This window comes from Astatotilapia calliptera, chromosome 9 (genome assembly GCF_964374335.1).
Source record: "Astatotilapia calliptera chromosome 9, fAstCal68.1, whole genome shotgun sequence".
In the NCBI taxonomy this organism is placed as follows: domain Eukaryota; kingdom Metazoa; phylum Chordata; class Actinopteri; order Cichliformes; family Cichlidae; genus Astatotilapia; species Astatotilapia calliptera.
This window is the reverse complement of record NC_137430.1, coordinates 11,327,653-11,351,002: the sequence shown is the minus strand read 5'-3', so window position 1 is coordinate 11,351,002 and position 23,350 is coordinate 11,327,653. Positions and strand designations below refer to the sequence as shown.

At 41.7% G+C, this 23,350-nt stretch overlaps 1 protein-coding gene and 1 pseudogene across 6 annotated transcripts in view; one reads left to right on the top strand and one right to left on the bottom strand.

Moving 5' to 3' along the window:
• Positions 1-9,615, bottom strand: part of vav3a (vav 3 guanine nucleotide exchange factor a) — an 88,513-nt gene extending 78,898 nt beyond the window's left edge. For both annotated transcript variants that reach the window (XM_026179207.2, XM_026179209.2), the window contains exon 1: positions 9,215-9,615. In XM_026179207.2, the coding sequence (XP_026034992.2) occupies positions 9,215-9,421 (207 nt within the window). In that variant the 5' untranslated portion in view covers positions 9,422-9,615. The remainder of the gene's footprint in view (positions 1-9,214) is intronic.
• A 5,228-nt stretch (positions 9,616-14,843) lies between these two features.
• LOC113029751 (crystallin J1C-like) lies at positions 14,844-22,617 on the top strand (annotated as a pseudogene). 4 transcript variants are annotated; one of them, XR_013911252.1, is made up of 11 exons: positions 15,257-15,307; positions 15,517-15,537; positions 15,832-15,898; positions 16,335-16,514; positions 17,181-17,279; positions 17,810-17,902; positions 17,981-18,137; positions 18,215-18,330; positions 20,548-20,625; positions 21,533-21,672; positions 22,264-22,617. The product of XR_013911252.1 is annotated as a crystallin J1C-like, transcript variant X4 (transcript). The 4 variants fall into 4 exon arrangements; XR_013911249.1 differs by lacking the exon at positions 15,517-15,537 and having other exon boundaries at positions 14,844-15,307; XR_013911250.1 differs by lacking the exon at positions 21,533-21,672 and having other exon boundaries at positions 15,256-15,307.
• The last annotated feature ends 733 nt before the right edge of the window (positions 22,618-23,350 follow it).

Here is a 23,350-nt window from a genome sequence, read left to right as displayed (position 1 = left end):
ACAAAAGAAATCGGTGGTTGGCCTGAGTGATTTACTTTTCTTCACATTTCAGCACCTGATTACAAGTAGTTGCAGCAAACAGAGGTGGAGCGTGCAACACACTCGTCTGGATGACCAGTTTCAACTGCAAGGTGATTGCACAGGTCGCTTTGTGGGAGGTAATCTATTTCCAAACAATCACGGTCCAATTTTGACATACTGTAAAGACTGTCAGAGGGACTGGCAAAGGTTTGCAAGCAACTGCAAACCATCGAATTTATACATACAGGCTTTAATTTTTGGATTATTCACTGTTAATTGCTGCTTTATGCAGTTGTCAACCCATTCAATAACAAACTCGTATCAGACTGACTCCATCTTATTGCCCTTTTACCACCAAAGTCATTCTGCAGACTGCAAGTGGTCTCCAAGTGGTTGCAGACCTTGATCCTGTCTTTGATTCAAAGACATGTGAGATCGAAAATTCATTGTATTTGATCGCAATAACCGAGTTTGTGCCACAGACGTAACTGTAACTCCACTCTTTGCTGTAGTGTTTTTGAGTTGGTACTAAACAGTCAACCAAGATTATGAAACAAATGGTTGATGCCCTCTTTGGATTTTGTGCAACTAAACAACAAATGATTCAAGCTTAAGTCCACAAGTCTTTCATTTTTATAAGAGGTGCTCCAAACCACACAATTGCATTAAAGTTTCCTAAAAATAAAGGCCAGAACGATCAGTAATTCAAATACCATCATGTTGCCCAGGCAGAGTTTTGAAATTCATGTATGTAAATGTCATCAGCGTCACCTGATGACATTTACATACATGAAGGTGAATGGCACTCTAAACTGCACGCTCAGCTCCCCCGATACTTAAAGTGAGAAATCACAGGAAGAAGTGAAGATGACAGGAAGTCTTTCTCGTGACATTTCTGACATCCACACAAAAGAGCCAGGCGCACGCTTACAGTACAGCTCCCCGAGCCTCTCTGTGGCAACAAAGAGGCAAAAGGGGAAAAACCCTGCTACCTCCCCCACAACACCAGTACGTGACTCGGAAGCCATTTTCCATTAAATCCTGGTTTGAACCCAGATGACCCCCACATGTACACAAAGCTTACCCCTGCCCCCACCCCTGACGATAAGCCGAGTGAATTAGTGTTACTGTGTGAGATATGAACCCTCGTGGCTGCGGCAACGCAGGTCAAGCAGTTTCAACTCAACTGTGACCGGCTCGGCAGGATTAAAAGGAGTCAGGGTTGTGGAAAGTGGAGAGTTGAATGTCATATAAACTGTGTCAAGCGCTAAATAAAACGTACACACTGAATGAGCAAACACTGAAGCGTGAATGGTGAGCAGACAGCATCCCTCCTCCTTCTCCTCCTCTTTCCTCCTCTCCCTTATTTTCTGCCTCTTGGAAGATTGTGTTCAAAAATGTGAACAACTCTGCCGTGTTACTTGACAGAGCGAGGTCAATGGCTATCTGACCCGTGCGTGTGCATGCGTGTGTGCCGCTGCCCATTCAGGCGAGTGGGCTTTGACTGATATGGGTTTGTGCAGGGCCTATTTTTGGAACCACGCTGCGAAAAGACGCGCATTTAGAAGGATAAACTGAACGTTTTTCCGTTTACACCTTCCACAAAGGTTTATTTCTGGCAAATTAGAGCCTTTAATTCGACCTTTCAGGCCTTTAATTGACCTTGTCCCTTGTCCTCATCACCTGCATGTGCTGTGTTATACATGTATTGAGTCACAACAGCTCCTAATCTATTTCAGGGACTCACCCCCTCTCTGTCTCCATTACACAAATGCAGACATTCCCATTTCCGACAGACAAAGGCCATCCATCACCTCCGCACTGTCAGCACAGGGCACCTTACACATTACTGTCCCTGCAGGAAAAGACAATAATCTCGTGAACTGCAGACGGTTTTTCTATTCCGGGTCCATACACTTGTACGAAAATGTATCTCCCTCATGTGCACAACAGATATATGCAGCTCCATTCATTTCCACCCATCTCTCCCAGCTCCAGGCTTCCTACAACAGTAAACCTGTCAGTAAAAGGTTATGAGCGTGGTTGGTGGTTGTACGCTGGTATCATCAATGTGTACATCTGCAGCTCCAGACTATCTTCCAAATAGTATCCTGACATTTCCGAGCTTGGAAAAAAGGTAAAACTGCAGTTGTTGTTTACTAATGCGCCTCTTTAAATGTTCATAATCATAGTGTACGCTGAGGGTCTCCTTGAAAACTGAATGCCACTTGTGATGATGATTGTTTGCCAGTAAAGACAACAGACAGTATTGACTTTCTTAAAGCTCTCAGAGCACTCAACAGTGATTAACTGAATCCAAAGCACCACAACTGAGTAACATAATAAATATTGATTGCAAGTACATTCTCCACCAGCGAATAGCTCCTAATTAAATCAGCATATACATTACATATAGTTTTAACGTGGAGCGTAGCCTTTACCGGTTGACTGTGGTTCGGCTTGTTACCTTGGTGACAGGAAGAAAGGTCAGTTTGCTCTGTGCACAAGTGCGATGCAACGCAATGGCGTCTTTGCAAATGTCTACATCCATGTCACTGTACATAAAGCCGCACATGTACGTGCACGTCATCGGGGTGACACGCTGGAACAAACTAACGCGACTGCACCGGAATTGTAAATTGAAGGCCGTGGAGCCTTGCAACAACGTGGCGTGCATGAGCGCAGTAATGTGGTGTTTACACTCTGACAGGTGCAATCTTTGCTTCAAAATGAACCAACGAGGGCAGCCGAGCTCCAGCAGCTCAGATGGAGTCATCATGGGACTCATGAGCTGTCTCTGAACCCTTGCATACTGCATACTAATAGCATGCGCTTAGTCGCGTGTGCAAAATTAGCATGCAACGCGGACTCACAGGTGTGAGTGCGCATACAATAAGGATGAGAATATTAAGTATTAAGGACGGTCACTGGTGCTAATTTTCTGCATAACAACAGAAAGAAGAAGAAAAGCTGAAAAAGTACACTTCAGTGCAAAACCTTAATGAGATATGATACCAGAGAAGCAAAGTGACGTCACTGGAAGCTGGCTGAGAAGGTTAAATCCTTTCAGATATAAAACTCACACTTTCTGATTCTATGTATAAAACTCCACAAACCTCATTGTGCTTGATAAGCAAGAAGACTCAACTTCAGCTTCTTACTCCCACAAAAACATTAGAAGTTCTTTTCAGACTTGTTATAACAAGAAAAGCACACTTCGTAGTGTCCATATAACCCACAGAGCAGGTCTTTGTGAGATGCGAGTCTGTGACGCACAAATAAAGCATTTACATTGAATCTAACAGCTACTATTTAACATTTTGTGATATGCTGAGTATTGCAACAGCACATGTTGTATTTTATAACCTTTTCATTACTGGAAATAATGTCCTCAGAGTTCAGTTTTGTCAATATCTGTCTGATGTACAATATCGGTGTCAAAAAAGATAAAATTGTCAAGCACACATACACAACACTGTCACTAAAACCTGCCATAAATGTTGTCATAAGGCAGAGTTAGTCTGCTGTCGATCTGATATCAATAATCTATTGGTCTGATATCAGTCCGATGTCACACTATTGTCAGTGAGTTTTTTTGTTCAATTTTTACTCGTGTGACTGAGCCATTAGCTTGCTCTGGATTAGGACAAAGCTTTGTCCAGGTAAGCAGTCCAGCCTTTTGTTTTTCGGTTGAGATGATTTAAGTTTGCTTGGCTAACATTATCTCAGGATTGCAGTGCATAAGATTAGCCCTTTTCTTCATAGTATTTTCACAGTAAAATATCAATATTTGGTGTCTCAATATCAATATAAGGTCACTATGTGAAATATCACTATTCTGTCCTGTCTCCATTTCCCCCCATCCTTCCTGTCTATACCCTTGCTTTTTATTAAAAACTACATTAGATATTCCATTCACTAAGCTTTATTCCTCTATAAACACATTGTAATTGCACTCTGATACTTCACACCAAACCCTCAACTTTGCTACTCTAAACATTCCTGCAAATGCAAATTTAGATGCTGACATCTGAGGCACCTCTTACACGTCTTTAAACAGGATCGCAATCTGTTGTGTAGATGCAGGCCCCTTTTGCTCAGCTTATATGACTTGCCTCATTGCACAGGCACTGAAAAGAAAATGAAGACATCCTCTCTCTGTCTTTCTCATTCTCCCACTCAAATCGCTGTATCTGACTTTTGTTCTGCAACTGAAGCGCAAGCCTCTGAGTCTTTGAAGCCTGCTGTACACAGAGCTCACAGTGGGAAAGTGGCTTCTTTGATTTGCATCACAGAACTTTGGTCTGAGTCCAATAAAATATACATATGTGCCATGTATAGCGTATAATACCATTCTCTAAGCGCACCATGTGTACAAGACCTTTAAAGAGTCAGATCCAGGTCAGGTGAAACCACACACCTGTCAAAATGTATTATGGAAAATGATCAAAAATAAATACATTTGCTGTTTATTAGTTGTTTTAAAGAGTATAATGGATAGATTACATCACACTAGTCTGCATCGCATTAATAGAATTCATAAATGTGTTAATCGGGTCTTCGCTGGTATCTGCGCAAAAATTAAGAAAGCATCCTCTGTTGCTTTTTTTGACTGTTAATCAGCTTCAGTGCTCTCTGAAAACCTCTCTGCTGTTTGAGGCGTGTTAAAATTAGACCAGACTGTCATTCACACGCCGTCATTCTCTCACTTTCGCTTTCCAAAAATGAAGCCTCGGCCTTGACATCTTTGAAGACAATTCTATAAAGAACAATTCTTTTTTTCTTCTTCTTCTTCTTTCGTGCACTGTGAAGAGAGAAGTTTCTTTTCTCTTAATTGCGTTCTTTGGTCTGAGCTTGATCGAGGGCATGTTTAGTTTCACTTCCTTCCTCTATTCCATTTCCTGATTTCCTGTGCACGTTGAAGCTCACGGCCGCTCTGACTGACAGACTTTTAGCAGCTGGTTGGTTTTGCGGCAGCGTGCTCACTCTGAAGCTGCAGTTTAAAATCCTGTGTCATGGAACGCAACAGCAGGCTAGACAAGTTTGGGGCACAAGGACAGATTTCAACTTCAATCAAATGATATAATTATATGCTTTTAAACCCAACGCAGTAACAATTTCATGGCGTTCTTTGCAAATTCACAGCCAGTCACTGGTTGTCCTTTACCCTATCCTTTCACTATTGTGTTTTTAGTACATTCTGTGACAGACACTCAGACAAATGCAACCAGCTCACACAGGGAGGGTTTGCTGGTTGCACCATGACAAGCAATCCACGGTTCCTCTTAAAGCTAAAGCCTGAATTCCACTGAGTCAAAAACAACTACTGATTATGTGGTTGGTCTTTGTTGGGTAGAAAACCAGAATGCTGCTTGGGCTGTGGTTGAGCTGTGTCTAGACTACAATTATGGTCGTCCCTGCAATGTAAAAGCTCTGATCAAAATGGGTCAAAAACTTGCTTTATATTGACACTAGGTCCTGATACTGATATACTGATGCTAGGTAAAAGCAAATGCTGTGCCGTTTGCACAATTCCAGACACACAAACAGACGAATGTCTACTTAACCAGTCTTTGTTCATTGTACTGACATCTTTTTTTTTTCCTTTCACCAAAGGGCAACCTCTTAGTTTGAAAAATGATGCCTACACACCAGTGCCAAAACATAAACTGCAGTTTTCTAGAAGGCTTAAAAACAAGTCATCCCCCACAGACTCTTCCATTGCCCAACGTCGCTTAAGAAATAAGCATGTTTACTCTCTTTTTGGACAACTTCCCTTTAATGACAACTGCAGCAGAGGTGCATTTTTACATACCTCATTTATTTATATTGTATTGAAGCCTAAATACATGAGACATCAGCCACAAAGACAACAGTTGTCTTCAAAGCTTCACCGTAGCTAACTGGAGTCAGTGAACTAGACCTCATAATCGTGTTTGTGGTGTTTTCACTGTGTCGGGAATCTTTACCTGATAAAAAAGTATTCTTTGCTGTCCAGTTGGTAGCAATAGACCACCTAAGAGGTTGATAACATGCATATATGACTGTGTTCCCTATAACTGATGGATGCACTTTGCTAACCAAGTAAGCATTAGCGTTAACTTAGCCCTCCAACTTCTTAGCCAAATATGGCCACTTCAGGCTCCAAGAACCAAGAGCAACAGAAAAAATGCTAAACTCAAAGCTTTAAAAAAGTAGCCTTCACCAGAAAAAAAGCTACAGTACACATCAACTCATTTCATTAGTATGAGCTGAGAATCCCCAATAGATTGTTGCCCCTCCCTAAGTCTGCCAGAAATTTCTTCCTATTAAAAGGACGTTTTTCCTTCCCACTGTCGCCAAATGCTTGATCATAGTCGTCTGATTGCTGCTGTTTTCTCTGCATTATTGTAAGATCTTGGTCAACTATTGTTGTTATTTGGTGCTATATAAATAAAAAATATACAGACATCAGGTACTTTATTTGATCATTTCACAGCTTTTTCATCCAACATCCGAGTGACCTACTGGGTCTCTGATGGCCTGACATGGTCCATTTCCTAACAGAAATGAAACACAATATAGACCTTACCAATAACCTAAACACAATTAATGGTGCAGAGAGAGAAGCAGCCCTGATTTCGACATCATGCACATGAGCTCTCCAGAGATTCTGAAGCATCATACATTAATTAAAGCAGCCAACCTCAACGCAGCAGGCTAGCCCTGCAGGTCCCATTATGTCCTCTGAGATGCCTCTGTGGAGGCTAGACAGGCCCTTTGTAGCCCTGTCCTACCACTGCCTTTGTCTTTCCCTCTCGTAGGTCCCATGGGTGAGGCCACAGTGGCGTCCCATGTGTTATTATTGGCCAATGATAAAGTAGCTGCCACGGTCCTCATGAATTATGCAGGGTGAAAGAGGGAAGCAGCTCCACCCTCAGTTTCATAAATTTAACTTAGAGGAGACAGAGGGAGGAAAGTTGTAAGGGGGCTTCTGTCACCCTTTTTTTTTTACGATTATGTGCATGTAGGAGGAGTTGGGGGTGCTTATATCCAGCCTCATGTGGTGTGAATGTGCTTGAAAGGAAAAGCTATGAGTTATGGTTTTACTGACATGCCAGCCTGAGAACAAATACTCGCTGCTCATGGTAATACCTTGTAAGCAGAACCAAAGCTTCGAGTACCTGAACCTATAAAGAGGTCGTAAAGGTGTATAACTGCTGCTATGATCTCGTAGATATTCTGTTCAGCCAATGGGAAGTAATGCACTTCACACCCTACTGCAAAAAACAAAAGGTGAACTACAATATGTGTGTTGCGTTAGCAATTACAACAGAATAACACCCACCTAGAAACCTCGGACTTAACAGAGAAAGCCATTTCACACTGTTTAACTTGAATTTGGGAAATACAAAAACACAGTGGCAACATCACCGAATGGACTTTGTAAACGTATGGGATCGTGCTCAAGCCTACTACTAATGCTCATTTGCCTTTGAGTGTGGCTTCATCACTGACTCGGTTTGTGTAAGCCATCCAACCGTGCATAAAACACAGTCTGTCTATAAATAAGCTAGTCTAGGCCGGGCCAGGCCGGGCACTGAGCGTAAATGCAGTTCATAACCTTTCCACACACAGCATGTCATTATGTCACGGCTGACAGACAACACTCAACTACTGATAACTCTGTGTTAGAGCAGTGACATTGATTCAAACGTAGCATCTGCCAGTAAATGGACTAATAGGCTTCTCTTACAGCCCCGATCAGGTTTACACAACTGACTGTGTAAGCAGATCCTTGAAAAGGATTACTTCCACTGCCCCTGATAACATTAAAATCTTCTAGGCTTTCTTAAAACGGCCACTTGACCCGGACGCAGAGCTCAAACAGCGGATTCCCAATTCAATTGTGAACGAGCGGTAACTGCATATCATATCGACTGTGCCTTTTTTCCAGGAAACAAGCCTAATCCCCTCCTCTCCATCAGACGTGCAGTACATCACGGTACAGATATCATACCTTAATCACCTGTTTGGAGTGGATGAGAGCATTAGAGCATCGATTACAGGTAACACACGGTAATGTGTGTGCACGGCTGTGTGTGTTATTCAGGCAGCTTAATACTCCTACAACAGGCCTGCAGACTCAGTAGGTGAGTGGCTATGTCACTGTGTGTGCTGTCACCACGCCAGACGCCCAGATTCACTGTTATGAAGGTGAATATTAATCTGGTCCTGGTTCAAGCTGTCCTGTCATTGAAGCAGATGGTACCAAAATAAAAGTAGAGCCACATGGCCACATCTATCTGTCTATCTATCTATCCCATAAACTAAAGACAAAGGAGATTATATGGTTGCCTTTGTTAACTCTTACTCTTCCTTAGGCAAGCCAAACAAGCCATTTTTGCTTGGTTTCTCTTTTCTTTTTTAAAGCACTGCACTCCTATCTGTCATCTTGAATCATCTTTTCTTTAAAACAAAAAACAATTCTCTAATTAGCATCGTTTACAAGAACGGCTTAATCTTATGCCCTGTGTACAAACATCATGCGCAAAAGGCCTGCTGAAGAGCCCATGTTTATTTTCTGACCTGTCTCGTGTAGAGCAACCACCAACCACCAGCTACTAAGTGAAGTGACAGAATTTGAGAAAGTCAGCTTGTGGTCGTTTTCGCTCACGCTACAACTTTCATGCAGCGCAAAGTTGGCTACCAAAGTCCGTCCATTTTTTCCTATATTTTAGCGATTTCCCCCTCCGTCTGTCAAACCTGTTCACTCCGTAAAACAGCGAATATGAGCTCTCTGAAATGGAAAGGAGCACGTTTTTTTCTTCGGCATACGTTTCGCACAGGGACAAGGCCCTCAAGTTGACGACACGGCAACAAACGTGAGCTGACACCGTCGCTTTTGTGCCGCTTTCCGCCGCTGAACCTCACAGTTTGGGGATCGGCGGCAACCAAGATCTTTGGAAAAGTTCGACATTTGTTGAAACCGTGCCTTTATTTGTGAACCACGTTGTGCCGAATTACAAATGAAGGCTCTGCAGTCGAGTTAAGATTTGATGGTGTTGTAGCAGAAGTTCATTTTTTACCGAAAAGCAGTGAAACTTTAAAGACGCTCAGTTCTAACGGAGTCTGGCACTCTCAACCGGGACCAAGTTTCGGCGACGAAAGGGAGGAACGGACAATAGGGGGGTGTCTGCGGTCCGCTTCTTACCTGTGACATTTGCGGCCGGAGGTTGATCTCCTTCAGGTTGATGGTCTGGGGTCTGAGGTTGTTGAGCAGATGGCACAGGAGGACTCCATCCCGGAGGGTTTGAGCCAAGTCAAATACCTGAGCAGAGTCCCACGTAACCCGGTGGTTAGCTGGGAGCACCTTGCAGTTTATCAGCCACAGCGCGCATTGCCTCCAGTACTCCATCATTATTGTGACTTCGGCCGGGAGAGCTTCAGGAGGTTTCTTTAAATGAAACTAATGACTGTTAGGTGGTGTCTTACGCGTTAGCCTAAATCGTATCCATGCTACAACTCTAAAAACCCGATGAAAGCTGAGGAGGACCGCTGCACAGGGTGGCGGAGATTCAGGCGACTGCTCCAGGGATGACAGTCCGACACAGTGAGAGAGGCTGTGGATGGAGCGCACCCTGCACCCTTCCTATCTCTCTCTCTCCCTCCCTCGCTCCCTCTCTCACTCACTCACGCTCTCTCTCCATCTCTCTATGACTCTCTTCCCTCCCCCTCACCCAGCTCTTCACCTCTTCCGCTTGCCACCCATAGGCTCGTGGAGATGCGTCTATTGCAATGCAAGAAATAACCACATAAAGCATACAGTAACACTTACACTAAATACACACAGGCGCTAAAGCATTTTAAACTCCTGTTCACCGTCAAGTATCAGAACTACAAACTGCAAATATTCCAGCTGCACAGACAGAGTAATGGGAGGTGCTGCTTAAATGCTTTAATGATTACACACACTAAATGAATATCTGCGTGAGACACGGAACCCACTTTCATTCCACTTAGCACACATGCATTTTTGCTTCCCATAAAATGTGATATTATTTAAATACTTTTTTTTGCTTAATATCTATTTGTACCCTCTTTTGAGATAAGCCACAGTGGAGTGTTTTACAGCAGTTATATCTGTTGCATTAAGTATGTGGTGTACTACTATGTGGTGCGCCCCTGCTGATCCTTTCCCATCACCTTCCACGCCAGGACAGTATTGAACTGAAGCATTTTGTCTGCATGTGTCTGCTTTGTATTTTCTGCAGTCAAGGGTGGCCACACGCTCCTGTTCAGTGATGCATCGAGGGCGTTTGAAGAAGAAATCCTGCATGAGTGAATGCACAAGAAGGCAGATGTGCCTTATTTGCTGATGTTCAATATGCTGGAGACAAGCTGCGCACTCAACTTTTAACCAGGAAGATTTCAACGGCGCTGCCGCTGATTTGTCATCTGTAGGAAAGGAGAACTCACGCTTTTTGTCTGACTTTGTCATCCTGGAAAGTATTTTCTTATGTTTTTGTTATTTATTCCTTATCAGATGAAACCATTCCAGGAACATGAATTATTATGGAACCTGCATTACCTGATTATGAAACAAATACTTCTGTTTTTGCATCTACTTCCATCCTAATAAAGCTTCAAACAGTCACTAAATAAACACCATAAACAACTGAACAACCCAGTGATCTTTACCATAAAACAGTACAGATTGGCTTGTTTTTAGAGTTCATGTTTAATGATCATTTTGATATAATAGTGGAAAAGGCGAATGTATGCTGCAGTCTGCTATTTCTTCCAAAAGAGTGGCATGACTGAGCCAACACATGGTTCTATCTGAAGATGGATTCATTTTTTATTGGTTCTGTGTGGGGAAAGAAAGAAAAATTGACTAGATTTAGACTAGAACACTAGTCGCTGACTCTTCAGACTTACATGCATCAGATCAAGTGTACTGAACTGCTTGGTAATGGAAATGGTAAGGATGTGGGGTAGTACAGCACGTGCGAGCTGCCTTTTCATCTTTTACCACGTGTGAGATTATTGGGTAGCCTTACACAGTTATTTGGCCCAACACACACCTAGACTCCATCCCATGTGGCTGGCATGATGTTGTTGAGCAATGCAATTAAGCTCCAGGCATGAATGTGGAGCAGGAGAGTGCACCTGTGTGAGAAATTAGACTACTTTTATTGATTCCTGTTGGTGTGCTAGCACAATAAAAAACAATACACAACAGAAAGTCTGCAGAGGAGACAAAAAAAGCCTGAAAAGTTAATAGCAGAACTATATACTGCTACAGAAAGATTTAAAAAGTGGAGCGATCTACCTGCCCATTGCAAAAACTGTATGAATTACATAACAGCGACTGGAATGTGAGAGTCCAGCATGTGAAAGTTAATACAATCCCCTAAGAAGAAAGTGCTGGTAATCTCATTAACAGGGCTACATGAGGCTGCTCTCAGAGTGGGCCCAGAAATTAGAGAAGATGAGAAGAGATGAGACGCACGTCTTCCAGTTTAATTTCGTTTTCAGTAAGATTCTCAGTGCACTAAAGCAGATAACCACTCATAAATATATATGTATATATATATATAAATGCAATGCAAAGAATGCGTGCAGATGAATACTGCCGAGTCTATTTCCATGAAATGACTGAACACATGGGGTCCGTGCAAACAATGCTGTGAAGATTAGTCTCCAGCATTTTGCGGTTGTAAACACTTCTGTGATCCCCACCCCGCATCTCAGCTCCTCATCTCCTCATCTCCGCTTCTTCTGCTCTTATTTGTGCAGATTTGGACTTGGATGAATGTCAGGGTTGGAACAGGAATGCCTGCTCGTTTGTTTATCCACATTGGATTTAGATTTAGTGTGATTAAATATGGAGGGAGCTTGTGCGGTTTGGTTGTGAGCATCCAGCTTTGTCTTCCACAGGCTTCCCTCTGGATGCCATGGCTGGCATAGCACAGATGACCGGAGAGATGGCTAGCAGCCGGATGCTGGCGGACCTCTCTGCACCCTTCTCCTGTTTCAGCTTCCTCTCCCAGAGTGGACAGCCATGACAATTATCAGCATACCTCTGATTAGTGTCCATGGGGACTGTGGGTAAACACACAAGAGTTTAAAGTGTAATGGAGGATTTTCTGCCATGCATTTTCAGCCTTTTTCATAAAAATGTTATATTCAGCTCAAATCGCAGCTACACAGAGATGCAAAAACCCAGTGATCTGAAGTAAATGCACCAAACCGTGGTATTACTGCCTTCGATTTTCCCTTATTGCACAAACAACTGAGCTGAGTGTTTCTGGGTTATTTTGCTGCTTAGAACTGAAAGGTAATGACTAACCATTTGAGCGTCCAAGAAACAACATGATAATGTCTGGGCACATATGGCAGATGTGATCTCAGTGCCAGGATTTTTTTTAATTTTCTTGTCTTGTCACAGCACATAATTAAAGTCAACAATCAAGTCAACGAGCTGTAAGGTTCACTGAGCTACTGAGGAGAAGCAAAACCAAAATATGGCAGAAAAAGAAGATAAAAGACTGAGCTGAATAAATCTCAGGAACAAAAAGGATATTATAAGAAGACTCCTCTTCACCAGAGATCAACTTGGTTTTTCCTCCTGCTTCATTGGGTGTTTAAAATGTTTTACTAGCTGAGCTTTTTCTACAAATAACCATGATGATTTGGATTATCTTACTGCTGTAAAACTATCAAAGACCCTTATATAATTTAAAGTAATACAGCTGTTTAGATGCAGTCAACCAGAGAAAAATGACAAGAAAAATATGTTTATATTGGTTATATTGAAATTGGGTCATCCAACAGGACAAAGATCTGAAGTGCAGCATCAACGCTAGAACAAGAAAAGAATCAAGAAGTTGCAATGGTCCTGTCAATGTCCAGACTTCAATCCGACTGTAGCAGGACCTTAGGAGAGCTGTGCATGAATGAATTCCTACAAACCTCAAAGACCTGAAGCACTGTTAAAAGGAAGATTGGGCCACACTGACACAACAAACTGATAAAGTCAAACAGAAACCAGTTATTGAGGCTAAAGGTACTGGTAGTTTTTTACAGGACTGCACAGAATCCTGTAAAAACTTTCTTTTTCACTCTCATACAAGAATCTAATGTTTCACACAGCATGGTTTACATAATATTTCTCCTTTTGACCTGTGGATATGGAAGTGGCCCTGTCACCACATTAACCACCTGTACCTGTTTAACTCGAAGTGGTGCCTGAGGTACATTTGTATTCACTCTTATGCTACTTTATGACACAGAAAAGAGACCCAAACCTAAATTAACTACTCCTGTTTTAGCCATCCTGTATGTGTTACTCCGTGCTGTCAGCATTCACACCCCTTACACATTGACACTTAGCTAATATTGACATCTGCTAACTGAGTGGCATCTCCTCCACTCCCCACTGTCTTGCTAGATGATCAGAGCACCCAAGCTTTAGCAGTCCCCCGAGCATGCGGGCGTTGCAGCGTTGTTCACACTCTATCAATATCATCTTGTCCGCCTGTAAATTATGGCGCTTCAGCCCTCTCACTGTGTCACTTGATCTAGTGACAGCATGTGATCTGTTATGTGCAGCTCTTGCATCCCCTCTGTGAAAGGTGTGCTAGCTCCCTGACAGAGAAAGCGAATGCTCTCCATTTGCCTTCTGAATATTGATCTATCTGTGGCTCAATATATTTACATGAATTCAAACGGGCTGTATGTGTTCATTAAACCGCCCTTGTTTGAAGCCTCTTATCTGAGTGAATGTTTTACTATATGCAATTCCTCATTTCATTCACTGTATAAAAGGTACATTTAAAACTTACTTCAATGATTTCCAAATCTTATAAGCTCCCACTATTACACAGATGTTGTGTTGTAATGGTGAAAATGAGATATTTCACAATTTCATGAAAATATTTGATGATATATAATATATATAAATAAAACTGAGTTGAATTGAAAACCTTTGTAGTAGAAGAGTCCCGTTGCTGAACTGGCCTGTCTGCAGTCCGGAGCAACTAAAAACATCTGGCACATCATGAAATGAAAAGCTATAACAAAGAAGACCCAGGACTACGGAGCAGCAAGAACAAGAACACTAATATCCAAAATATCCAGCAGCTGGTCTCCTCAGTTCCCAGATGCTCACGGACTGCTTTTAAAAAAAGAAGAGGGGACGCTACACAGTGGTAAACATGGCCCCATCCCACGTTCTCTGAGACATTTCATATGGTTTCTCTATTCTATTGCGATTACATTTTACACAGCGTCCCAGCTCTTTTGGAATTGGGGTTGTATAACCCAGAGGTAACACTGAAGGCGACCGTAACAACGGCGGCAACTGTAACTGGTATTGATTGTCTGACCTTACCCTTAGCACTCTATTTTGCTGTTTTAGGAGGCCAGAAGAGAAATCAATGCCCTGGGATACCCATGAGAGGTCTGGGATAAATGGAGACCGGCCAGGCTTTACTGCAGCAGTGCAGCGGAGAGGATCAGCTGGGAAAGTGTCAGAATGGAGGCAATGGAGTGGAAGATACATAGAAAAAGAGCATACCAAATCAAAGTGACAAAGAGAGTCTATGAGGGCTATTTTCTGCAGGGAGCAATTTGCCAGGCGGTATTGGAGTAGAGTTTATTAAGTGCAAGTTAACCAAAAAGAAAAAAAAAGAGGTTATTCAAACAGTTTTGAGTTTAAACACATGCAGTCAAATGAGGAAACTCTATGCGTGATAAAAGAGCCAGACTGAGACGATGAAGGGTGTGACCCCCAGTGTTAGGTCTGCAGAATGTGAAATGTGTGTTTCCTTCCTCTGAAAGTGTACTCTCACTTCTCCTTAAATACAAAATGACCATGGACTCCTGAGATGAACCCAAATTATTCAAGGTTGTCTAGTTTTTAATTGTGTGAAGTAACTGGATGGCTTGCTGGAGATATTTGTAGTTTAGTGATTCTCACTATATGTACCATAAACTCGACATTCGTGTGGTTCTGTGAGAAATCAGTCTGTCTATCTATAATGGCTGGATGTTTTACAGCAATCTTATTAAATGGCTATCTTAGACTCTCATCTCATTTGATAATGTCATTAGAACTGATGACATTATCATCAGCCTCCCCGTGTATTCCGTTTATACTTTTCTTTGCATTTCAACGTCCAGTTGGCCTCCATTTTTCTTGAGTTGCCGTGTGCTTATCATTGCCCTCCCCTTATCCTAAACTGTCAGTGACACAAGAGCACTTAAAGCGGTATGGCAAAGGGAGAAGACTGGACGTAAGGTAGGAACCAATAAAACATTTTCTTGTTATTAACAGAAGTTATACTTTATGATGCACCATATACAGTAAATGCATGCTCTCCCTATAGATATAAAGTCTGGAATAGACATGAATACCTCTAATCTTTTCACCAGACGTTACATAATCACATATAGTCAAAGCTGTGTTGTGTAAGTTTACATGGTAACGTCTTTTTCTTGTCAAAATAGGTGGCATTTAAGTCCATGAAGGCAAGTTTGATCCCATTATAAAAGATCTATTTGTGCATCTGGATTTTCAATAGCAGCATTACCCACCGAAAGCAGGGAATTAAAATTAAACATGTCAAAGCATTTTAGTTGCTGGCAACATAAAAGCATTTCCAACGTCACGGAGAAACATTCCTGTTTCTTTAATGAAAATTACAGACATTTCAGACAAGAGTTGCTTTTTATGGCTTATGCTTTATTATCATAAGAATAACCATTTTATATAAGAATGCAGCATTTCCTGTTTATACTGCTGTTTGGCTGTAATGAAAGCAGATGTCCTCGAGTGTTGCAGACAGAGCCATTGGGGCCATTATCGGGGCAGCAGTGGCAGATGCAGCAGGTAAGATAAACCGAGTGCAGATACCGGGAGTGAGTTAATTAGCAACAGAGTTTTACATATTGCAGATCTTTCTCTTTTAGTCCCCCGAATCCTAATAATTCATAGGCCTGATACTTTCACAGGGTTCATGTTGAATTCATGTTTATTTCTTAGAGTAAAACTGAGAAGCCTTTATACGTCACATTTTCTCCCTTGTTTGGTGTTCAGTACAATTAAGCAGCATCTGTATTGACTGATAAAGCACAGGGGTGGTGCCTGGATGTCATCTTCACCCATGATGTTATGGAACCAGAGTTTCTGCATAGCAACCAAACACCACATACTGCCGTTTGCCATTGTTAAAACATGCTTGTTATTGTAATGCATTAGGATGTCTGTATTTTCAATAACTCTGGGAAATAATATATCCATTACTGAATGTTCCACACACATACAGCCCAGCCCATGCACTGGATCTACGACCTGGACAAACTGAAAGAAGTGCTCCGTGATCTGGAGCCCTGTCCAGAGTTTCGGCCTCAGTCAGCGAATCCGTTCTACCGCAGGACGACGGGCGAGCAGACCTGCTATGGAGACCAGGCATACGTCCTGCTGGAGTCGCTGAGTCGGTGTGGAGGTAGTGAAAGTCGCTCAGACAGGCGGCAACTGTGTGTCATACACCTGCCAGCGTGTTTAATTTAGAATTTAGAATAAGATGGTAACAAATCACATTTTTACTGTAAGTAAATTTAGGTAGTGTGCAAATACTTTTAAGTGATCATAAATAATTTTATATAGTGTATGGGTAATTTTAAGTTCTGCATAACTTGAAAGTCTCCTTTCCTGTAAAACACCTGCAATTTAGACGAGGTAAACCATGATGTGAAAATTTAGCATACTTATGATGTCATATGGGGAAATTTTACGAGGAAATTATGCAGCATTTAAGATTACTTAAATAATATATTTCTGCCCCTTTCTTGTAAAAACCCAAAAGTCATGTACTACTACTTAAACAAAAATGACTTACATACTACTTAGGTTTTCCTCACAGTGTAATTATGTCTTTGTTACCCTCCTTGTCTAGTGTGCCTACCTTTAAGTATTTATAGGTAACATAATTGCAAATACATTTAAATTCCTTTTAATTATTGGGGAATTGTGCCCTCAGTCATCAGCTGTGTTATAAAGTGTTACCCAACATTTATATTATTAGATTATAACATTGTTAAACCATGACCTTTTAACGTGCAGCCTGTGACAACCACTTACACTGACGCAGAGTATTGCCCCGTTTCGACAGGCGTTAATGTGGAAGACTTGACCAAGCGCTTTCATGAGTTCTTTGGACCGGGAACGGTCTACGATCTGCCCCTGAATGATCCATACAGAAAGAAAGGAGGTACTGTGCTTGTGTGGCTGCCATCTATCAATTTTGCAATTTCCATGAGTTAATCACCAGCTTAACAGGTGGTGATTAACTTTGTGGGAGCCTGTGTTTCTGCATGATAACTCTGTGCGTGCTGTTTTTCCTCCTGCTGATGGGGGCATTCCCTTTCCATGAAAATGTTCCACAGTCAGACTTCCTTTTTTCTTCTTTAGCTGGTTTTTGTCCAGCACTTTGAATATTGGCTGTTTTTTCTGCTGTCAGGGTGTCGTATAAATATTGTTGTGCAGTAAATTGCCACAGCACCACGGGGCACTTTGGGTACAATGAACTGCAGATGGTTTTATGTCTTCTTGGAATAGTATAAGAAGAGCTGTGTCATCAGCGATAGCCATCATGACTGAACAGAGAACAGAGCTCCACCTGCAGAAACTTAAACAGCTCCATCAGGACATCCAAGGGAATGTTTCTTTTCCTCTTCTTCCTGCTGTATATCTACCAATTCTTCCCTCCCTCATAAAGCAGCTGTTTGTTGCATTTGATAGGCCCTAAGGCAATTCTCCCCATCGATGGCCCATGGAGGAATGCGAGCCTGAAGGCTTTCATCAGAAATGTCGATGCTGGCAAAGAAGAAACTGGTAAATATCACAACTGCACAAAGACTTTTCCATGCCCTGATTTGCAAGGTTGTGATCTTCATGTGTTTTGTCTTTGAGGCTGTGACGTGGACTGTCAGATAGACGGTGTCACTAAAATCGCTCCTGTGGTGGCTATGTACGCCGGGCGACCTGAGATGCTGGAGAAAGTGGAAAAAGCCATTCGCGTGACCCAGAATAATGACATGTGTGTGGCTGTCACACTGGCTGCAGCGAGGTAAGTGGATACGTCATGGCAGGCTAGGGAATTGCAAGCCTCTATCCATCTGTCTGACTTTGTTTGTGCAACATTAGGTTTTTGGAGCATTTCATTGTGAATGGTCCAGATCCCAACGCTCTGGATGCAGTTCTGGCTCAGCTGAATGACCCCGATAGACCGAATCCTCAAGAGCTGGACAAGGCTGTCATTGGTAAGGGTTTGAAGACTCATTCAATATGGAATTTAAAGGAATAATGCAAGAAGAATACAGGAGAAGATTGATGCTACTCTTAAATAGAAGGATCACTATAAAAAACAAGAATGTTCTGGGTGAACCTTTCTGGGTGGATTTTAGCATGTTCTCCCAGTACCTATATGAGTGTTTCTGGTTGACTCGTGAGTCTAAATGGCCTTAGCTCTGAATGACCGTCCTTGTTAACCATGTGATAGGCTCTTCCCCAGTGACAGCTGTGATAGGCTGCAGGTTACTCTTGAACAGGAGAAGCAGCCGTGAAAACAGACGGATATAAATATAAAGCTAGAACCAAAGTTTGATTAGCCTGCTTTGGTTTGGCATATGAGGGAAATGGCTAGCTCAACTCTCACTAAATCTTATAAATAGCCCAAGAGTGAGCAGTTTAAACAAACAACTAATGAGCTATAGAGCTGCTGATTAGCCGATGTTTTTAACCCTTGGACAGAGACAGTATAAAAGAGCTACAGCAAAATCAGCCATTAGTTTCCAAGTCCTGCTTTGAAGCCTCGAGATAAGTGTTTCATCTTTGTTGCACAAAAGGGAAAAAAAGGAATGTAACAGTGAGAGGAGGATCTGGCTATAAATTTTGACTGTAAACATTGGCTAATGACTAAATTCTTAGCCAACTAGTGTGTAGTTTCATACCATATTTCAAAACAAAGTATAACTTAGATTTGTTCAATTTTTACTTAGCATAGCTTAAATTGAGTGACTGAGCCAGGGAAATCATCCAAAAAGTGTTCACAGAGAGCGAGACACAAAGCAATTTCCCATAGATTTCTATAGGACGTTTTTGCCACCAAAGCATATCGCCATCTGGTGGCCTTTACATAGAATGCATTGGCTTCATTTTTCTGACTAGAAAGCTAAGTCCATCTTTGATACTGTCTAAAGTTTCCCTTTAAGCCTTTATGTTAAACCAAGGTTAGCAGTTTCTAGCTTCATAGCTTTAGATTCAATCAACAAATGTTTGAGTGGCATCACTTTTCTATTTGACAGTTAACATTTCACAATAAAATGAAAAGGTAGTAGCATATTTACTCATAGAAAATCACAAAATGTCAAGCTAGCTTTAACTCAGAAGCTAGAAAAAGGATAAAGATATTAAGCTTTTTGTCCATATGTACCAGTTAGCTTAAGCTTACTGGTGCATCTGTTAGTTTATGCTAACTGGTGCATCTGTTAGTTTATGCTAACTGGTGCATCTGTCTTAACTACTAATATTAACACACAGGATGGACTGTCTTTAAATCCTTTACTACAGCAAAAGTGCTTATGCCTCACTTTAATCATACTTTACAATAATTGCATTCACAAACTTAACAGGAAAAAGTAGAAAACATTATTAGCATGTGAATTTAAAGTATGCTGCATTCATGGTTTTGTTGTATTTGACTGCTTTATTTATGTTTACAGATGTTTTAACTGCTTTAACTGTGAGAACCACATTCCTATAAAGTCAGCTTCCATGAGCTCAAAAAATAAAAACTCTTGCTTCAGCTTTATCGCATTTTGCAGCTAATCCAAGGGGTTATGAAATATTTTGTTTAACTTAAGTTTCCAAACCCATGAAAAAGCACCAAATGATCCAGTTTATCACAAACATTCATAATCACCGCATTTGGAAATATCCAGCTTGCACTGGGCAGAAATGGCATGAAAAGAGTGATAAAACTGCATTAAATCAAACCTTAAGTTTGCACTTAAGTGCAGTGATTAATTGTAGCATTGGTCACAGTCCACCACTATCTTGACATAAGCTGCATTTATCTTTTATAGATATGATTTGGTAGGACAGTATAGACATGGTCAGGAAGGAGGCAACACGCTGCTATGTGGTGTGATCTGTAGCCATGAACAAGTCCAAGGTCACAGCTGACTGAAGCCTGTACATTGCATACCTGTACATACAGTCCATGTAAGGCACTATCGTAGGTTTTGTTACAAAAAAGCTGCATATTGGTGGTTCTCTTTGCATTACTTCTCCATTATGTCCTTTAAATAAGCATGTCGACAGAAATCAACTTTTCGTTTAAGACTTGAAGATATTGCATACCAGGACACGGTTACATTTAAAATTGGCAGTTTGTATTTCAGAGTCAAAAGTCATTTGTTACAAGAAAAACAATAACAAACAAAAATCTCATCTCTGTTCCCGTGTCTCCACTCAAGCTCATATCAGCCAGGTGAAGGACAACCTCACCAAGACATCCCAACAGCTCATACCTGCCGTGTTCACAAACACATGAGGTAAGCTAGCAGGCAGCAGCAGGACCCTTCCTGTCAGTGTAGCGCTCCAGTCTTTGATCTCCTGACTAATGGTCTCCCTCCTCCTGGCTTTTCATTCTCCCGTTCCCGCTGAGTTGAGTGTCTCAGGTTTTACAGGGCTAAAAGGGTTCAGATACTTAATGTACACGTGGAAAGTTCTGCTTGCCAGTTCACACCATTAATATAATGTACATTTTAAGTATACTGTAAAGCCGCTAAAGACCTCATAGTATCTTAATATGCTAACAGGGCACTTCACTCTCAGACTGCAGGCTAACTTGTGGTTCCTAGGGTATTTAAAAGTAGACTGGGAGGGAGAACCTTCAGCTTTCAGAGCCTTTCTCTTTGGAACCAGCTCCCAGTTTGGAGTCAGGAAACAAACTCTGTCTCTACTTTTGTGATAGAGCTTTTACAGTTAAACCCTCCCTTAGTTACGCTGCTGGAGGCTTCCCACGATGCACCGAGCTTTTCTTCTTCACTTCCTGTGTGCTTTTATACCACTGCTGTACTTACTATTATCAAACTCTGTCTCTTTCTTCCATACTGTGCCTTTTGTCCTGTCTCTCTCTCTGCTCTCTTTTCCCTCCCTTCTGGTTCTACCAGAGGTTTCATCCTGTTAAAACATAGTTTTTCCTTCCCACTGTTGCCAAGTGCTTGCGCACAGGGGTCGTCCAATGGGGTTCTATCTAATATTGCATTGTTATATTGTCTTTACTTTACAATATAAAGCATCTTGTGTTGACTGGCTGATGGGAATTGGCACTATATAAATGAAACTAATTTGAACTGAATTACAGCATAGTGTGGCGTCATAAGGAAGAGTAAAAACATTAAAGAGCCCAGTAACGTGGATACAACCATGTGCCATTCATACTGGATCTGTTTCCAGCTTTGCCCGGTGCGTTCCAGGGAGCGCTTCATGGAGTCCTGACACTCAACCAGCTGGACGAAGCAGTCAGAGACACCATGCGCTGCGGGGGATGCACCGCCAGTCGAGCCTCCTTCATTGGAGCCTGTTTTGGGGCACAGGTACTGTAGGAACATGGTTGTTGGATACGTAAAAAGAGCCATGGGTCACTTATCCAAATTAGTGTATGACTAGAAAAAAAGTGTTTACATTCAACACTGACACTTTTTACATGTTGCTCATTGAAAAGATAAGGCAACATGGAGTAAGTGGATACTGTTGCTACTTTTGTACAAACAAAATCAGCAAAGTCAGAATCGGGAAAAGACATTAACGGCACCTCATACAGCTGTGACACCACCAGAATGTGAAGACATTCAACTGCGAGCTCGTCAGCCAGACGACATTGCATCAATACCAATATTTGCACAGCTGTAGGTGGGATATCACCAGCGTCAGAATAGCCACAAGCTTCCAGCACAGATGTGAGGTATACAGCACTAATGGGAGAAAATATTCTACTTATTTATTGCCATCAAGAACAATCCAGTCCAAATGTATCTACTCTGCAAGAGACATGAAAATCCATCCTTTTTTGCATGTTGTTCTGTGCACTCCTGGAGCTCCTTTGATGAGTTTCACAGTGAGCTCAGATATTCGGAGAGCTTTGTGCTTGCTTGATACTTTCAGCTGTCATCTTGATGTGCTTTCAGACCGGCCTCCGGGGAATCCCAGAGTCTTGGAGGAAGAGGACGCTCAGATACCCTCTGCTGTTGGAGCTAGCTGAAAAAGTGCTCAAAAAGATTCAGTAATCATAGTTCAGTTTTAATTTTTTTGCCCCCATAAATTCATCATCTATGTAGAATTTGTGGATAATTGCATTTTAAGAGACTTTCTCAAGTTGCAGATGTACTTTGGCACAGCCATCCATGACAGTTGCATTCTAAAGTCTTGCGCTGAATGAAACTCGAATCTATTTGCTCGGTCGAAGCTGCATCATGTAAAAAAAATGAAATTAAATAATAACGTTGTATAACCTATTCTCAAATAAAAACTTGTGTTACTGAGACGTTTGTATTTGTCTGCTGTTTGCTTTCCTGCGGAGTGGAAAGTAGGGATTTCCTAATCTCAGGAAGCATGTCTGATGAGAGAGAGTAGTCTTGCTGAACCATTAAGTGGGTTTCTGTCTTCTTACTCCTTTGAGAACTTTCTGTTATTGTGAAGTGAAAGAGCAGATACACTTTACTTACTACTGGAACACGCAGAGACTGCCACTTATTTCTCTCTCACAGGAGCTGTTCTGCCTTCCTGAAAGTGCTGACATTAATATTCACATGTTTAATGCACCCGCCCCAACACTTCTGAAAGTTAGCCAAACATAAGGCAGTGCCAAATCCTTGATATCTTTGACATGGGGTGAGTTTAGTTAAGAAAAAAGGCTGCCGTTGGAGACTCTGGGTTGCTTTTCCAGTCAAAGTTTTACATGCAGAGATTGACTGGTTAACGCAGTCAGTCAATGTATTTAAACTGGTACTGTTTGTTATCTTAGCAAAGAAATAAAGGGAGCTATGTGTGAATTTAAGCTATGTTTCCTAAACACTGACTGCACTAATGTTTGGATGAAGAAATCTCAGAGCCAAGGCTTTGGTGAGTGGAAAGGTTGAGGCTGACTGTGCATTGGTAGCCTGCAAGGGGAAGTCATTTGATGTCTCCCTCTGCCTGACTTCCTCCCACACAGCAGGTAACAGGCTCACTTTGGCATAATCACATCCAGACCTGAAGAGTGTTTTTGTTATTCCA